This window comes from Erpetoichthys calabaricus, chromosome 2 (assembly GCF_900747795.2).
Source record: "Erpetoichthys calabaricus chromosome 2, fErpCal1.3, whole genome shotgun sequence".
In the NCBI taxonomy this organism is placed as follows: domain Eukaryota; kingdom Metazoa; phylum Chordata; class Cladistia; order Polypteriformes; family Polypteridae; genus Erpetoichthys; species Erpetoichthys calabaricus.
In genome coordinates, this window is record NC_041395.2 from 132734058 (window position 1) to 132753413 (window position 19356).

General features: G+C 36.1%; 1 protein-coding gene across 1 annotated transcript; it reads left to right on the forward strand.

Moving 5' to 3' along the window:
- Positions 1–2989: 2989 nt before the first annotated feature.
- Positions 2990–10445, forward strand: LOC114669597 (extracellular calcium-sensing receptor-like). The gene is made up of 6 exons (XM_028825780.2): positions 2990–3206; positions 4525–4819; positions 5466–6272; positions 6367–6600; positions 6784–6907; positions 9413–10445. Exons 1-6 carry the CDS (start codon positions 3007–3009, stop codon positions 10306–10308), a joined length of 2556 nt encoding a protein of 851 aa, XP_028681613.2. The 5' UTR covers positions 2990–3006; the 3' UTR covers positions 10309–10445.
- Positions 10446–19356: the final 8911 nt, after the last annotated feature.

The window sequence follows — 19356 nt, forward strand, 5'->3', positions numbered from 1 at the left end:
TAAGATGTGTATGTGGAGGAATGATTAGAACTGTTAACTTACTGCTTTAGCACATCAAGTTCAGTACATACTGGTGTTTTTGCTAAAGAAATACTCCAAAAATAATATTTTTTGTTACTTACTTACCCAATGTGTTTGGTAGTGATGACTGAGAAAAAATTATTCTTGTTATCATGGAGAAGATAAAAAAAAGTTTATGATATAACACAAGCCAATGGTAGTCATTGTTGTGCAATAGCAAACAATATTAAAATCCTCCTTGGAAAAAAAAAAACTCACATTGTTTGTGTGGCATAATTCACATATCATTTATTCATTTGTTCGCTCACATCATGCAAAACACATTAATTGTTTTGCTAAATAATTGTTAAATGTATGCTTCCAAAAAAAGAAGAGCACATGATAAACAAGAAACGCAATCCGCATGGAATTGAGTTTTTGAATTTAAGTTTACTTGTCCTATCAATATCAAAAGATGTGGATATCAGGTTGAATGGCAACTGGTAACCATCTAGTCAGAGTGAGTTCATGACGTCACAATCGGGACAGTAGAAGTGTGTTTCTTTGCACACTTTTCCTATAATATTTTTTCTACTGTTTACCTATGAGAAGGTAGAATGTCAGTGGCCCCTATAGGCTACTATAACACCAGGCTTAGTGACTATTATATTTGCCCCGATATGAAAATTGTCAGTTGCTGCATTATGAATACTGCTTAGGAGGCCAACGACTTCCTTATCCTTCTACTTGATCACAGTCATCTTGCCTTTTTTGTCACGAAGTTACTTGCACTACTTTAAAGCTTCACAAGACCAAATTCACCACCCATAACTGATGAACAATTGGCATTGTCAAAAAATGGTTCAGATTCTTATTGTTCTGAACTAGCTTTACAGCTTCACGTTTACACACTATTATGTTTTGGTTGTAGGCTCCACCCCACTTAAAATATTGATGATTCATCTTAGATTGGCAGCATAACGTTATTTCATCCACTAGATTGCAGCAGAATACTGTCCTGAGAGTTTTTCAGACTTTAGACTTTCAGACTCAACCAGATCATTAAACATCACCCCAACTCTGACTCGGGGTTAAAGGCAAGGATACAATAAAAGCATATGCAGTGTCACACTGCAAAAGAAAAGTATCTCTGTATAAAAAGAGAAATATCAATAATGAGATACTTAAAAAGAATGATACAATAACATTGAAGCACTCCATCCACTCTTCACATACTGCCCTGCCTGGCAATGGCAATAATAATCTATTTTTCAGTTCACAAGTGCCTCTGTATTATAGCTTCCATGTACTGTATATTTTTGAAGAGGTCTTTTCCAATGAGGGTAAAGTAATAAGACTTGCTGTTCTTTTTAGTCTTTCATACACATGCCAGTCGCGTTTTGGAAAAAGCATAATTCAATAAAATTTACATTTATTCGAATAATATAATCACAACAGAAAACACTTTCATATGTAACTTACATAGTATTATCAGCACTCAGTAAAAATCTATTTACTTTTCCACATTGATTTCAAAGGAAGATGTACAGCGCTATAACTCTTCCTGAGGTTCCAGTCAGCTTGCATTGCCCCACTCTCTAACAGAACATTCAAGAGTGAAGTCAACAGGAGAATGTATGAAGTAATAACATTGCACTTATGATGTAACAAATAAATATGTCATGATACAAATAGTAATTTTATAATTAAGTTAGCACACAATGAAAGACTATAATGTTTTTTATTTTATTACTGGATTTTATTTTGTGCATACCCTTTTTCTGCGTTGAATTCAAAAGCAGATGCATGGCTTCTCTCCTATGTGGCAAATAAAACACATTCACCATGAGACAAATAATTTTTCGATACAGAGCTTGTAGTGTACTGCAAATGGCTATAATCGCTTTGTATTATTTAATACAGTACAATTTGGTTATGATTTGGTTATGATTTTTTTTTCCTACACTGAAAACTTGTTATCTTTCTTTCTTTTACAGTGCTACTTTAATTCTTGCAAACTTATGTTGTATGTTGTGTCCTTATTCTGTATGTGCTTATTTAAGCAGACCAGACAGCGAATTTCCAGGAAAATATTCTACTAGCAAGGTCACCAGTGAACACAGCAAATTCACTGCAAAAAACACTGCAAATTTCACCAATCAGCACTAATGAGGAACCACTTTACACTGGGCTTTCTTGTCATATAGATCTCTACATTGGGTTTGGGGAGTGGGAACTGAGTGTCCAGTTTTTGATGGAACCTAGTATTTTTTGGAACCTAATGTTCACATTACAGAATTATGTTTTTTTCAAAGTTTGTATCTATATTTCTTAATGTGTTTTGTTGACATAATTTGAAAAAATAATGGCTGATAAACTTTTATCCAAACTGCTATGATGTGCTGAGTAACACAAATATTTAAAAGAATTGTTCACAATTGGAGCTAACTGACATAAGGAATAGTTTAGAATATGTGAATAAATAGAAGGGATATCAGAATCAGAATATCTTTATTGTCATTGTAACAAATGCTCTTTGGCCATTGTCATATTTTGATCATAATACAGCCTATTCACTAATTTTTGCATTGTAAATACTGAAAATCAGTTATTGAAATGTCCAATAAATGGTGCAATGTAAGCTAAAATTATATATTTTGTGGTCTTTTACTATTCATAATTTTGATTGTTAACTGGTTGATATTTGTATTTAGAAATTTGTTTGAATACAATGTCTCATATAATGTTAACAGACTGATAAGTCAGATCATGTTATTTCCCTTTTTGCTTTAGAAATTTGTTTAAATAGAATGTTTCAAATAATGCAAATGATAAGTCAGGTCATGCATTATTTATTTTCTTCTCCTGGTATAGTCAAATGGGAATATCACCGTTGAGGATTCAAATCATGTGGAATACTCCCTCTCAAAAAAACCTATTTAAATTCAGTGTTCTGCAGTAAAATACATAAGTACAGTACATAAGCAGGATTCACAGTAAAATGAAATGCTTCTCCTGCTTTTTCAGTTTGTGCCTGTCTTTACAGATGCTCTAGTACCTGTTTGTAACCTGTGGAGAAAGACAGAACTGCCCATGTTTTCCAAGGATGGTGACATTATTATTGGAGGTATTTTTTCTTTACATGACAGCCCAACAGATCCCAGCCTCACATATACAACTATGACTGAGGTATCAAAATGTAAAGGGTAAGTGGATCTAGACATTTTCAGTTTTAATAACAACTTTTTTAGTAAAAAAAAAATTAACTACAACTAATACTACTGTATTATTCAGAAATTGTGAAATCTGCCATGTTGTAAAAGAGATAATATATTATAAAATATATTGAAACATAACAAAATATAACAGAATTCCAAAAATAAGTTATTAGAAATGTTTCCAGTTGAATTTTAATTGATTACAGGAGTTAAGTGAGTGCAGAAATCTCATAAGTCTTGATTAATTTTAAGATTATCTTTTCTTGGAGTGATGCACGCACAAAAGCAGTGGTACCCAAAAGTATTTTGGACTAAGGAGCTCTTTAGTAAAGTAGACCACTCCAGTATGTCAGTCACCTGTTAGAGTAATTTTGTGCTACATTTCTCTTTCTTTGTTTGAAAGGCATTTATGTGAAAAATACTAAGATTCAGGTCCAATATTGCTGTATTTGTGTTTTTTATTTCCAGATTTCAGCTAGTGATCTATTTTAGCTCCTTAGTCATAAAAATCAATTAATAGCAGACAGCCTCATCGTGATGTTCACATTAGCAGTTGTGTGGAGTTAAAGGACTGCCTTAACCAGACGTGGGCTCTTCAGACTTAACTTGACTCTTGTGCAATGAGTGAGATTGACTGGAATGGAGGGAGACTGAGGTTGAAGAAATCTTAAATGTGTGTGAGAGGGAGAGAGAGAGAGTGGTAACCACAATAAGCAAGCAAGACTTAAGCAGGAAAACATGGAACTGAAGCAAAAGTTGTTAACCAAGTATATTGATTTAGTTTTCGGATTCAGCGGGTTGGAAAATGGATGGATGGATGGATGGATAGTGCAAATGTTAGCTGCCATTCTTCATGGTTACTATGTAAATGCTTCAGTAAATGCATAAAAGACTAATGTATCGGAGCAATTTAAAAGTTCCTGTTGCAGATTGTTTGTCTCATAGAGAGAGACCACACTTTAAGAACCACTGCAATAAAGGAATAAACTGAATGTTTTAATACTGACTAATAAAAAAGAACAATTAAGAATACATTTAAAATACTTGCCACAACAAAGAACTTGTACTTTGTCTGTCTTTAAATTCTTCTCTTGCTCAAGTGTTTAAACTAGCTGTACATTTTCTATAACATGTTATTCAACCCACTAATCCGTTTAAATATAGACTTGTTCTACAGTTGAATAGTTTCATGCCTAAAAATGTTTAATTCACAAATTTAACCTGCAGAAAATTTATTATTTTTGAATATTTCCCTAAAAAAAATGTACCTTTATTACACAGCATAATTTATTACCTATTCTTCTAGGCTGAATTTCAGGGAACTTCAATTTGCTCAAACAATGATTTTTACAATTGATGAAATAAATAAGAGCACAGATATACTTCCAGATGTCATGTTGGGCTATAAAATCTATGATGCATGCAGAGATGTCCATTTGTCATTACGATCAGCAATGGCATTACTAAGTGGGGAAGACAACAGTTTGCTCCAGAATTATTCATGTGCCAAGACCTCAATAGTGCCTGCCATTATAGGTCCTTCTACTTCATCACCATCAATGGCAACTGCCACCACTCTGGGGCCTTTCAGCATACCAGTGGTAAGGAGAAATTTTCAATTTGTTGTTTTTTAAATTATACAAAAGCAGCTCTTATACTGTGGCGACTAATTCCCATTTGCAAAGTACTGTGGATCTAGACTGAAAACATATCTCTTGTTGTGTCTTGCCCACTTAAATGGACTGACATTCCATGTAAGGTTGATTCCTGCAATACTCCAGAGAGTGCTTGAAATGACTGAGGCCTCCTATGACTCTAAACAGTTTTGCAAATACAGAGGTGCTGCAACAGATGCATCATTCCAGCCCTATTTGATCTAGTAATGTTTGTACAGTATATCATCTGCTTATGGACTATCTGTAAGAGCAGTCTGGTTTTTTCAAATAATGGTCATCCAGCTTAGAGATACATCATTATATCTTTTATTTGACTACTACTTAAATTTACTTTGGTATACAGTATATTTTATCCTTTAAATATACAGTATCTATATAATCACACGCTGCTTACAGGATCGATACATTAATATAGTACACAAGGTAACTAATACTCAGACACAAACAAGAATTGAGATTTGAAAAACTATACTCTTTACGCAAATTATTTACTGCAGTTTGTCAATTAAATATTTATATTATGCCGTTTCCACTTTTTTGTATCTTTTTATGTTATGTTACTTCTTTGCAGATCAGCCACGGTGCCAGTTGCTCATGTCTCAGCAACAAAAAGCTCTTTCCTTATTTCTTCAGAACAGCCCCAAGTGATTACCACCAGAGCGTTGCCATGGCACAGCTTGCAAGGTATTTTGGTTGGACATGGGTAGGGGCAATAAGAAATGATGATGACTATGGAAATTATGGCATGGCCACATTTGTGGAAATTGCACAGAAAGAGGGTATTTGTGTTGAATATTCTGAGGCTATCCACAGAACATACCCGAGAGAAAAAATTCTCAGAGTGGTTGACATTATCAAGCTCTCCTCATCAAAAGTCATCATAGCATTTTTGACAGTTAATGTATTTGAAATTCTGCTCAAGGAGATATTCTTACAAAATGTAACTGGCTATCAGTGGATTGGCACAGAGTCTTGGATTTCGACTAAAAATCCTGCCATGCTACAGTATTACAAAATAATGAATGGAGCAATTGGATTGTCAGTCAGCACTGCAGTCATACCAGGTTTGAAGGAGTTCTTGCTCAGCGTCCAACCTTCTCCACTCCCTGGAAACACTGGCCTGAATGAGTATTGGGAATATTTGTTTAACTGTACTCTTTACTTAAAAAATACTGAAACCGGCAATGCTGCTTGCACTGGGCAGGAACCATTAAGTAAAATAAATAATCAGTACACAGATGTGTCAAACATTGGATACACTAATAATGTCTATAAAGCTACATACGCTGTAGCATATTCACTACACAACCTGCTAGGATGCAACCATACCGAAAGCATGAAGATATGCATTAATAAATCCAATAAAGGACCACTGCAGGTAAATAATTGAGTTGTCAATATATTTATTCATCTTCTATTAATTTTATAGTTATTGTTAATATCTGTTAAATAAAAGCATGATTTTTTTACAGCTGGCTCATTATATGAAAATTATAAATTTTACAACAAACAGTGGAGAAAACTTTTATTTTGATAACAATGGCGACCCTGCAGCAAAAGGAAAGACATACGACATAGTAAACTGGCAGCTAAATATAGAGGGTAATGTTGAATTTGCAACAGTTGGTGCATACTATGCATTTTCATCGGAACAAGAATTTAAAGTTAATTATGAAAATATTGTTTTTGCTGGCACAGGAAATAAGGTGAATAGGTTTCTTAAATATTATTTCTTAAAGACTACAATATACATATTTAGTGTTGCTTTCACTTAATTCTGTTTTCCCTATAGTTAAACTACATTCCAAATAGACTTGTAGTGCATAATCTCTCTATGTGTTATTGTACTTTTTCTGCATACTGACTTACTCTTTTTTAATTGTTTCAAGGTGCCCAGGTCAGTTTGCAGTGAAAGCTGCCAGCCTGGGACCAGGAAAGCCATGCAGAAAGGAAGACCAGTCTGCTGCTATGACTGTATAATATGTGCTGAAGGGGAAATTAGCAACATAACAGGTGCGCATTTTAAACAATGTACTTCATATAAATAAATTCACTGATACTTTGACGCGATATTAATAAAAGATACTAATCATGTTGACTAAAATGAATGTTACATTCAAAATTCAATCTACAGCACATTTGACTTCATTTTTCTGAGTATGCCACATCACATGTCTGTGCTGCAGTTTCAAGTAGTTCTGTTTTCATTCTGTACTGCCAAAGAACCTTGGGGTGATGTTCATATAGCAGTGGTCTTCAAATTTAAATTTGTGTCAACTAATATCCTGTGTCTACAAATTTTTATTGAAAACACCGTTTCCTTTAACTGAATTCTTACCTTAATTAAGCATGCTGTTATCTCTCAGTTTCCAATACTATGTGAAAATACAGTACAGTAATTACAAAGAATCTTTGTGCTGTAGGGCGGCACAGTGGTTCGGTTGTAGCGCTGCTGCCTCTCAGGAGACCTAGGTTCGCTTCCTGGCTCCTCCCTGCGTGGAGTTTGCATGTTTTCCCCATGTCTGCGTGGGTTTCCTCCGAGTGCTCCAGTTTCCTCCCACAGTCCAAAGACATGCAGGTTAGGTGCATTGGCGATCCTAAATTGTCCCTAGTGTGTGCTTGGTGTGTGTGTGTGCCCTGCGGTGGGCTGGTGCCCTGCCCAGGGATTTTTTTTTTTTGTTCTTTATTTCGCCTTATACAATTTCTTGTATTAGGAATTTGTTAGTTTTCGCAAACCCCTTGGGGTCAGAGCGCAGGGTCAGCCATTGTACAGCGCCCCTGGAGCAATTACAGGTTAAGGGCCTTGCTCAAGGGCCCAGCAGAGTAGGATCTCTTTTGGCAGTGATGGGGATTCGAACTGGCAACCTTCTGGATACCAGCACAGACCCTTAGCCTCGGAGCCACCACTCCGCCCTTACTTTGTTCCTGCTTTGTGCCATGTGCTGGCTGGGATTGGCTCCAGCAGACCCCCATGACCCTGTGTTAGGATATAGCGGGTTGGACAATGACTGACTGACTTTGTGCTATATGATGCAACAAATGCTTTCTTTATTAGATGAAGGTTTATCTTTCTTTTTTGTGCTGGTCATGAGATGAATAAATAATGAACAAAATGTACGGGTGGATGATTAATTGAGTCATTTCTTACCAGTGAGCACACAGGTGAAAATGAAACTAAAGCAGGTGGTCATCTGTAGCATTCATTTTCTAGTGTACCTACAGTATGTCTGCCCTGCTCTTTGTTTACTGTCAGTGTTTGAATACAGTTAAGGGGGACTTTTTAATGTATGTAAAGCTGTGGAGAAAAGAAAACATTCTTCATAAACTAATTAAAATGAAAATCCCACAACTCTGTGCAACACCAAGGTATAATTTAATTTAAAATGTACAAAACAACTGTAACCACCAAATTATATATACAATATAAAAAGCAAGCAACAAAATAAATAATTCACAAATAAACAAATCAGCAAACATTTGTATAGCCTAGATGTCAAAAGAAACACAGCATGTGAGTGCTTGCATCTTTTCTGACTAAATGAAATTGATTTCAGTTTTGGATTCATCTCCCTCGATTTCCTTCTTTTATATCCCATCCTATCTGATGCAATCTCCCATACATATACCATGAGTGAACTGAACTGAGACTCAATGTACTGTGAGTCTCTTGTCTACAGTTCTTTCCACTGTTTAGTACACAAACTGATTCCTTCGGTGAACTATCTCAGTATACTGTACTTTGCAAGTCTCTTGTCTGCAGTTTATGAACAAACTTGCAGTAGAACTCCAGATCAGTACGGGCATAGTGGTTTATTCAACCAGTCAGTGTACTCAGTCAGAGTGAACTAATCAATGGGAGGTGCTTAGTGTCATCGACCAAGTCCGGCATTGGCTTGTTATTGACCACTTTGCTGAAACAATTTAGTGATAGGCTATTTCCCAAAGATAGCTGCCTTTTAATTGAAGTTAAGATGATAGCTCAGGACTGTTGTGGAATGTAATATAAAACGCAGCCTGCACTGCACATACTTTGAAAAGATTTGTTCTTTAATGTTGTTTTTCCAGGACGTTAATTCAGAGACCAAGAGAAGTACAAAATAACTATGTTTGTTCATTGCACATCACTAATAATTAAAGGCACAGACAGGTTCAACAACTTGCTTTAGCTTTTTGTAGCTTTCTCATTTAAACAACAAAACTTAATTTCCAGTGTCAGAACTATGAGTGAAACATAGTTTGCAAATTTGCGAAACTGGCTTGCTAACCAATGTATCACCCTGCCTCCAGAAATACAAAATGCAAAGAGAATATATTATTTTCAAGAACTTACTTTTAATGATTCATTGAATAATACAAACATTACCAGATTACATAAAAACCATCATCAGGATTTAATAGTGCATACTACATTTTTATATTAAGTGCAGAAAAACACAGTTGGTTAGTGCATCTGAGAGAGCATTGCTTGTTTTTTTTGTAACAATAAATCATTCCAATTTTTTTGTACATTTTTTTCAGATTCTTCAGATTGCATAAAATGTCCCATTGAATACAAGCCAAACAAACGAAAAGATGAATGTGTCTTAAAGGAGATAGAATATTTATCATTTCAAGAAATTATGGGAATCCTGCTGGTCACTCTGTCAGTTCTGGGAGCCTTGTTAACACTTTCAATATGTTTAGTTTTTTATCGACACAGGGAGACACCTATTGTTCGAGCAAATAATTCTGAACTGAGTTTTCTTCTTCTCTTTTCATTAACCCTTTGTTTTCTTTGTTCCCTCACATTCATTGGCCAGCCCTCTGACTGGTCATGTATGTTGCGCCACACTGCTTTTGGTGTTGCATTTGTCATGTGTATCTCCTGTGTCCTTGGGAAGACTATTGTAGTGCTCATGGCATTTAGGTCTACACTGCCTGGAAGTAATGTCATGAAATGGTTTGGAGTCACTCAGCAGAGACTAAGTGTTTGTAGTTTTACACTTATACAGGTGATTATATGCTTTCTTTGGTTATTGACTTCACCTCCATTCCCCAGTAAAAATATGAAACATTACACAGAGATAATAATACTAGAATGTAATCTTGGATCTACAGCTGCATTTTCTGCAGTTTTAGGCTACATAGGATTGCTTGCTTTATTTTGCTTTGTTTTGGCATTTCTGGCTCGTAAATTGCCAGACAACTTTAATGAAGCGAAATTCATTACATTCAGCATCCTGATATTTTGTGCCGTATGGATCACTTTTATTCCAGCCTATATCAGCTCACCAGGAAAGTACACTGTAGCTGTCGAAATATTTGCTATTTTAGCTTCCAGTTTTGGTTTACTTTTCTGTATTTTCTTTCCCAAGTGCTATATTATTTTACTGAAACCAGAAAAGAATACAAAAAAGAGCATTATGGCAAAATGATATAAAGCATGAGAAAAGATAAAGGGCATTGTATTGATATGAAATTGGTATGAAATATGGAATATGATGCATATTTGTAATTAATGGGTGTGTCCAGATTTGTTTCCTGTTTTGTGCCAGGTGCTGCTGAGATCAACTTTGGCATCTCCCATGAATCTGAATTAGTTTAAACAAGTTTAAGAATATTATTTTAGGCTAAGGTGTTGAATATAAATATCTTTTTATCATTCAAAAATAATATTTCTTAAGTTTTGGCAAAATTTTATTTTACTGCCTTGCTTACAGTATCTTTTATATACTTTATATATATAAAAATATATATATATTGTGAGACTTCTGAACTCTTTTGAGACCCTCCCCAACCGGATGCCACGCAGGATGACTGCCACGTCTGTTGAGGGCTACTTGTCTCCATGGCAACCGCAGATTCACAGTGCCACAGAAACAACTACAAGCTGACCGCTGCCATGTGCAAAGCGCTTCTCGCCCGATGGGTGATGCAGGGAACATTATTACTTGGCTACTGACTTGGTTGTGTCTGTGTATAGTATAATGGTAGATCCCACTACAATAAATAACCTTGCTGTTCTTGTTTCGACTTGAATAAAGCTGGTTTTTGCAAAAGAACTGAGTCTCAGTCTTGTCTTTGGAGTGCAAGACACCAACTCACACATCACGATATTTAGCAGTGCCACTGATTCCTGCAAGACATCCTGGGACTTGGAGTTCAGTTTCTCAGACCTGTTGGGTGCCATGGGTGCCCACAGAGGGAGCTATCGAAGGACTTGGGGAGTCATACTTTCCCTATAGTTCAGAAGTACTAATGGATCATGCGGACAGGAGCCCCAAACTACTTCCAGGCCGACTAAAGAGTTTGAGTTCCCCATCTGGAAGAACAGAAGCACTTCCGGGCCAGGCACTGTATAAAGGACTGCTGAAGACCCAGCAAAGGAGCCAGAGTCAGGAGGAGGTGGACAACGCTTGCTGGGAGGTGTGGAGGAGAGAGAATTGTGATTGTTGATTTACTTTTATTGTGGCTGTGGTGCTTTGGGCATGATTATTAAGGTGAAAATAATTAAAACACTTCTTAGTGCTTTTATTTTGTGTCCTGAGCATCTGTCTGTTTGGGTTAAAGGGGGAACAGCGACCCCTAGTGTCTTACAATATGTGTAGTGCATGCACTACAGTCACACAATCTCCCATACTGACTTGTATCAGATCAATTTAAACCAAAACACATAGACAAAGAAATGTTGAGAATATGCACAGGTAGTAATTTGGCTGGAATCTGAACAAGATGTCCTGGAGGATTGAGACAGCAGCATTAAAGTGAAATGTTATATCACATTATCAAACCTGTTTACTTCAAATTAATGGGGGCAGAACCTGATGCAGCCCTTTTGTATTCAAGGCATGAAAACATTCCTGGATGGGTTGCTAGTACATCATATGGCTCACTCATACATACTGTATATCCAAAGTCATTTCATATTGGTTCTGTTTTAAAGTATTCTTTGTTTAAAACACATACAGTATCATTGACATGCACGAGAAAAACCAGAGTACTCTGAGAAAAGCATTATGCAGACATTAGAAAAACATGCAAATGTCAGGGCTTGGCACTACCCAGAATCATCTGTAACCACTGTGCTGCCTGGCCACTCTTAGAAATATATTTTAAATAAAATAAAATAAAAATAACGACATTTTTTTTCTCTGTAAATTTAGCATAAAGTTTTGGTTACAAACTTGAAAATAAAATACACAAGATTATATCAAACTATGAATAAATAAATTCATTAAAAAATAAAATTAATTCATGAATGCAATTTTTTTTATTTATTTTTTTTACTGTTTTTTATTTATGGTGACTTTTCTCATTTTTATATCTACATCTATCTATCTATCTATCTATCTATCTATCTATCTATCTATCTATCTATCTATCTATACATATTGAATATACTGTAAATTGAATATATATTCAATTTAAAATAAAGATTAAAGTGGACATTTTGAGATTAAAGTTGACATTTCAACCTTTTTTATTCACTGTGTCCCTATTTTTTTCTCTTCTCTGTATCCTAATACGCTTCATTTGACACTCAGACAATGGGCTATGACTTAGCTTTTCACGGCAACTTTGATATCTGACTACTTTTTAATTTTGAGCACTGTGCGACTTTCTGAACTTGGAACTTTCACGTGTTTTTGCCACTCTGTATCACTCGATCAACTTCCTTTTGTTGTTTACACCACTACTTAAGCCAACAAATAGTATGTTTTTCCTTGCCTCCACTTTGCATTCAGTGAAATTCTTTTTTTCATGTGCTTTTGCCATTGTCTTTTAACCAAACACTGAACAGAAGGTGATATTTATATTGATTTGCATATTAAAAAATGCAAGATGCTGGGAGGAGTCAGGGTGGGGCTGTAGGCACATGTATATGCATTAAATTTCATGTTCGTTGGGATTTGTTAAGGGTAAGTGCATGGAACTTGGTGTTCGCACAGATTTATGCATCTAGAATTTTTTTGTGCATACGCACTTTTCCACTTTTGTCTTTACACCATGTTTTAGTGTGAATTCTATGCATGGTATTATACATGAGGCCCCAGGATTTCAGTTTTGTGAACACTTCTGCATCTGCCATCATTGCCAGAGTTTAGTCCACTGCTGGTAGGGTGTAGCACTCTATTCTCACAGTTGCATTCAGAGGATTGAGGTCAACACAAATTCTAATGTTACCCATCATACGTTTTTGGATGACAACCATAACTGAACACTATTCTGTCGGCTCCATCACTTTTGAGATTAGCCCCTTCTCATCCATTTTGTCCAGCTCTGCACACTCTTCGTTTAAAGGGATCCGACAGGATGTTGACAGGCTACATTTGGCCCCCGGTTGAAGCTCAAAGTGATATGGCTTTTTTAGTTTGCGTAGTCTCCAGTGGCGGCTCGTGTATAGGCACTGTGGAACTGCAGCACCCCCTATTTCCACTTGATATTATTGATAACATTTAATATAATGAGTCCTTTTTTCTTTAATTTTTTCTTTATACTTGTACAATATATAGTCCTTAATGTCAATAGCCATCCCCCAGTTTATGAAAAAGATACAAAAATCTTTGTATGGAACTGTACGCTTCACAGTTCCAGTGGCGTGGTGTTTGGCTGTTGTGCGCATGCGCACATAGGAAGCTGCACACGAGGCTACGAGGGAGAGAGAGCACTGTCGCTCCCGCAGTGCCAACCCTGGCGTGTTGGTGGAAGACAGTGTTTTTTTTTTAGTCCGCCTGTGTTGTGCTTAAAAACCGTGTACCATATTCTTGAATGTGATAAAGTGTAGAATTAGATTATTATCCTGCTTCCAGCTATTCTATTTGATTCATTTTTTTTCGGTTTCTGAATAAATTTTCTTTTTATACATGTTTGTTTCCTTTTACACAATTTTAAAACAAAGGCTAAAAATTTTCTGGAGCAGCACCCCCACTAATTTTAGCTACGAGCCGCCACTGGTAGTCTCTGAAAAATTGCTGGATATGCCGCTGTAAAATCAGTTTCTTTGTGTCCTACTTCATCTACTCTGCAGAACAGACTTAAAGCCTCTATATCTGATCTGCCTAGAAGTAGTTGTACCAGTCCTGTCACCAGATAAATGTTCTATGCGATACAGCCTCTTCTTGTTGCTATTTCTCCTTTAAAGTAACCTTCCACCTTCCACAGTATCCACATTTGATGCATTGTCACCATCTGTATTGCTATATAGTATCTTTTGCTGTTTCTTCACACTTTTACTTTGCCTCACTTTTTGTATAGCTTTCGCTAATGTTATCTCAGAGTCCTTTTGTAGTTGCTCTGACAGTCTTCTGTCTCATATTCCCACAGCAATTCTGTCCCTTATGAGTTGCTCTTTTAGTAAACAAAAGCTGAAGTGTTCTGCCAGTTTGCGTACAGCTGTGATGAATGACTCTATACTCTCTCCTTGTTGACATGTTATATTAGACTGTGCTGTCTCGAAAAATGTTTTGAAAAAGCCAGCACTGTTGTCAAAGATCAGCTCTATCTGAAGTTAAAAAAATACAAAGAGAAAATAAAAAAGAACCAAAAAATAAAATCACCAAATATTAGCTGATGGATCCAAGCCACAAATGAGCAGAATGAACCTTGATAAAACTTTTTTTGTCATTTTTCAGTATGTGATCAGAAGAAAAAAGCACAGTGATTTTAAGTGAATTAAATAAATTTGTAATTTTTGTTTTATTCCTTGGTATACATTTATTCAAAACCCCTGAATACTGAGAGACTACTAATTTTAGGCTTTGTTTCTAATGGAGATTTTATATTTTTAGTAGTTTTTAACTTTGAATGAATCAACTTTAAAGCACCTTTGTAGCATTACTGAATACTGCCATATGTCCTTTAATATGAAGTTATACTGCAGTCTCTTTCACACTAGCTCCATCAAGGATTGTATAGGAATGTACTATTTTGAATGCATAATGGAAATGTATGGCAAAAGGCATAGATAGAGAAGAAACAAATACGAATCTGGAAATGCATACAAATATTGTATATTTGATTAACCATCCTATTGAAAAGTTCAATGCACCTTTAGTCATTCAGATGTCAGACAGCTGGTGGAGGAGTACTTTAAATCAGAATATGTTAGTCTTGGTCTTAGCCTAAGCTATTTACTAATCAGAAAGAGAACAAAAAATGAAAATAAGAACTCCAAGCAAAAATAAACAATTGGCTTGTGGAATATTGATGAATGGATGGAACATTTGCTGTTATGATATACATTTACACTGTACAGCTATTTATTTGTGGAAATTTGGCCGTCACACCTATGCTATATCAGCCTCCACTCTTCAGGGAAGATTCTTCTATAGATTTTGGAGTGTGTCAGTGGGAATCTGAACCCATTCAGAGAAATATGCATTTGCAAGGTCATGTATTGAAGATGGATGAGGATTCCTATTTCAAAACTGGCATTCCGGTTTATCCCAATGGTGTTAATTAGGGTTGAGGTCAGGGCTCTATGCAGGCCAGTCAAGTTTATCCACACCAACCTTGTCAAACCTTGTGTTTATGGACCAGGCTTTGTGCACATGTTGGAACAGAAAAGGGCATTCTTCAAACTTTTACCACAAAGATGGAAGCACATAAGTGTCTAAAACGTCTTGGCACGCTGTAGCATTAATAGTTCCCTTCACTGAAATCAAGGCCCAAGCACAAATCCTGAAAAACAGCCTCAGACCACTATTCTTTATCTACCAAACTTTAAATTAGGCACTCTGCAGTCAAGAAGGTAGCATTCTCCTGGCTTCCAGACTGCTAGATACAGAAGTGTGATTCATCACTCTAGAGAAAATGTTTTCACTGCTCCAGAGTCCAATGGCAGCATGCTATACACCACACCAGCTGACACTTGGCATTGTGTATAGTGCTCTTAGACTTGTGTATAGCTCCTCAGCCATGGCAAACCATTTCACAAAGCTCCTGACACATAGCTCTGAAGCTGACATTGCTTCCAAGGGCAGTTTGAACATCTATTGTGTGTGTTGCAAAAGAGGATAGGCAGTTTTTACGTGCACTGCACTTCAGCATTCAAGTTTGCATGGTTTCCTGTCTGACCTGTTATTGCTCACAGATGCTTCCACTTCACAATACTTACAGTTGACTGTGGCAGATCTAGTAGAGCAGAAATTTTACATACTGACTTGTGGCAGTCCCTCTTGGCCAGAGAAATGGCACACAAAAGGGTAAACAAAGTAACTTGTGGAGAAATTCTCAAAACTTACCTTTCTGAGACTACCTCACAATGTGGTTGCACAAGTGCTGTATGTGCGGCCTTAGTAGCCTCTCCTCTTACAGTCTTAGATGCAGAGGAACATGAAAATGCTACCAACTAAAATTACCAGTACCCCTCTCTGTAGCAACAGTTAAAAAAACAAGACAAAAAATATAGATGAGTCTTCTCTTCCAGCATGACAACACTGCCGGTACAAATGATTTCCCCACTCTCTGGCCAGAACTGCTATCAGGTAAAGATCCCTGTTCACTGGTGAGGAGGGGACTACTGGTTCAGGCACAAAATTCATTTTATCCTGTAAATAACAAGGACCACTGATTTACTAATTATTATATACAAATGAAAAACAGAGAAAGGATAAGTAGATTACGGATGTTGTGCAGTGAGAAAAATGACAGCATGGTGTGCTTTTGTTGCCATCTTTTTGGAAGTAGTAGTAGTAATCAGTTCAGTGGAGATGGCTACAGTAATTAGAGAAATTTATCAACATAATTAAAGCACCACAAACATGTTCTCCTCTTGAATATACTAAATGTTCTTTTCTATTTACAACTTTGTTGTGTGCGTTTTATATCAGGCTGTTCTCCTTTTGATTAAATCATAATCTTTTTGTTAGATTGTGTGATTTATGCACCAGATTCTATGGGGAAGACTAGCTGTTGAGGGGGACCTCATACGTGTGTTCACTTCGGGACTCCACATCACTAAGCCCACCCCTAGTATATCATTAGAGATAGCAAGGCTATGAGATTGATTTTATGTGCCTGTTAACAATTGTTGTGGTTGAAACACTTGAACTCAATAATTTTTAATTGTGTCCACACGGTTGGCCTTATACTGTATTGCAACTTTTCTTTTCAAAGATAACTACATAAATAAAATGATGCTGGTAATGGATTATTTCAATAAAAGTGTGTAGGAAACTATTTAGCAGTACTTAGCTTTGCTGACTCGGGATTCCAGAATCTTACATTAAAATCCATCAACTGTCTTTCAAGATTGTGCATGTTTTCCATATGTCGGCATTGGTTTTCTCTATGTACGTCAGTTTCTTCCCACATCCCAATGACATGTAGGGTAGGGTGATTATCAACTCTTAATTGGTACAGTGTGATCAAATGATTCTGCCCTGTGATGGATGAGATCCTATTATGGCATTTCTCCTGTTTTGCAGTCAAAATACTAGTCTCTGCTATGACTCCTGTATCCCAGTAGCAGAGTATGTGAGTTCATTAAATGAATAAAAGAATAAAATTTCACATGTGTTACACCAGTATGGAGAAGAATGAGTTTTTAAAATTTTAAAGTCTGTGCAGTATAATTAACAGACTGATAGTGATAAAAGCAGCTGTTTAGTTTAAAAGTATAATAAGGCTGGCATATTCTGCGTCAGCAAGTGGAATATCATTTACAACATAAGTTAAAGAAGCTTCTTTGGTGTCGCCAGGGCAAAAGCCAAACTGAAATTTCTGATAAAAACTTAACTCTTTAAGATAAAAATCATGCTGTAAAGTTTGTGATATATGGCCGGCAGTTTATCCCAGCCAATACTCCCACAACGCTAGATGGAGTCCTCCCTGCAACATGGAGGTGCCCCGAATTCCATCAGGGCATCATGGACATTGGAGTTTTACTTCACAGCCCTACTGGATGCCGTGGGGGCCCTCAGGGGATGCTGCAGGGAGACACAGGGATTTGTATTTTCCATGTAGCCCGAAAGTACTACCTCGTCATGAGGACAGAAGAAGCGAAGTACTTCCAGGCTGAAAAAAAGAAAAAGATTTCATCTGACCCGGAAGTTCTATGAAATCACGTGGACTGAGGGACAGAGGCACTTCCGGGTCGAGGAATATAAAAGGACTGTGGGAGATCCCAGCAGTGAGCCGAGTTGGGAGGGTGTGGATTGGAGCTGCTGGGAATGGAGGATTGGCATTTGTGATTGATTAGTGTATTGATTTTTTTTGAGTATTGTGGAGTGGAGGTGCTTTGTGCACAGTATTATTATAATAAATTTAATTATTGGACTTTTACCTGGTGTCAGAATGTGTTGTCTGCGGGTTCAGGGGTCGACAGCACCCCCTATCTGTTACAAGTTATAATTCTCTATAAATCATTAGAAAGACATGCTAAATTAGACATTGGAGTATAATTCTTAAGAACATTCTGAATCTGATTTCTTTAACTGAGGTGTAACAATAGAAATATGAGGAATTGCCATTTAATGATGCAATATTAGTTGAACAACCATTTAAATAGCAGCTGGTTTTCCCGACAGACTACAGTAGTTGCAATTGAATCTAAAGTAAAGGTAGAGTTTTTATTTCGGATTTCTTGTTCTGTCTTTAAATTTACTAAAGTGCAGACAGATATAGTGCTACTGGATTTGGTTACCGACTGCTCAGTCTGTAATCATATGCTACCTGCTTTGTTAATAAAGAAATTCATAAAGGCACTGCTTCTAAAGTTACATCAGTTGAGATTTGTTTATCAAGTTAGTTATTGTTTTGAAGAATGACCAAGGGTTATTATCTTATTTATTTATCTGGAATATATAGTGGAGTGTGTCTTATTGTGAGCTTTATATAAACAATATACTTGCAGCTTTGCTGATCCTATTCTTTGTTTTAAAATTTTGCAATTTAAGATTGTGTGTTTTTTTTTCTTTAATTATCTTTCTTTTGAGTGAAGCAGCTTTATTTACAGTCTATTTTTTATGTGGATTGTAGTAGTTCTGTCACAGTCCATTTATATTATTAGTTTCCAAACATGAACTGAATGTAGTAATTTCAATAAATCTTTAAAAAAAAGTACTGTATTTCTATATTGAATGGTGTTTTGCTTTTAGGCCATTGGAATGGGAAACAACTATGTTGTTAAAGCAGTTGAAAGTGTAAACATAAACATGTTCATTTTTTTCTTTACACATATTGTTCCTGCAGTTATCATTTGTTTTAAAATATCAATAATATGTTTCAACATTTAGTGACAATTTTGTATTATGGTAGGCAACACTTGAAGGTACAAGTGCTCTTATAAAATAGCCATACTCCCCTTCTCTAAAACTGGCTGTATTTTACATAATAAAAGTGAATGAAATTAACAATTTGACATATATTAAAATTTTAATGGATGATTTGGCACAAATATAACTGATCACAATTATTCCAAAGTCAGAGTCTTTGAATTAACAATTTTTCTATTCTTTATCTTTTATCTATTACTGAGACTA

Bases quoted from the DNA above. Each gene is read 5' to 3' on its own strand.
- LOC114669597 (XM_028825780.2), top strand. From the start codon at position 3,007: ATGCTTCTCCTGCTTTTTCAGTTTGTGCCTGTCTTTACAGATGCTCTA. The intron at 6,273-6,366 runs GTAAATAATTGA...ATTTTTTTACAG, and splicing joins CCAATAAAGGACCACTGCAG to CTGGCTCATTATATGAAAAT. The intron at 6,908-9,412 runs GTGCGCATTTTA...CATTTTTTTCAG, and splicing joins GGAAATTAGCAACATAACAG to ATTCTTCAGATTGCATAAAA.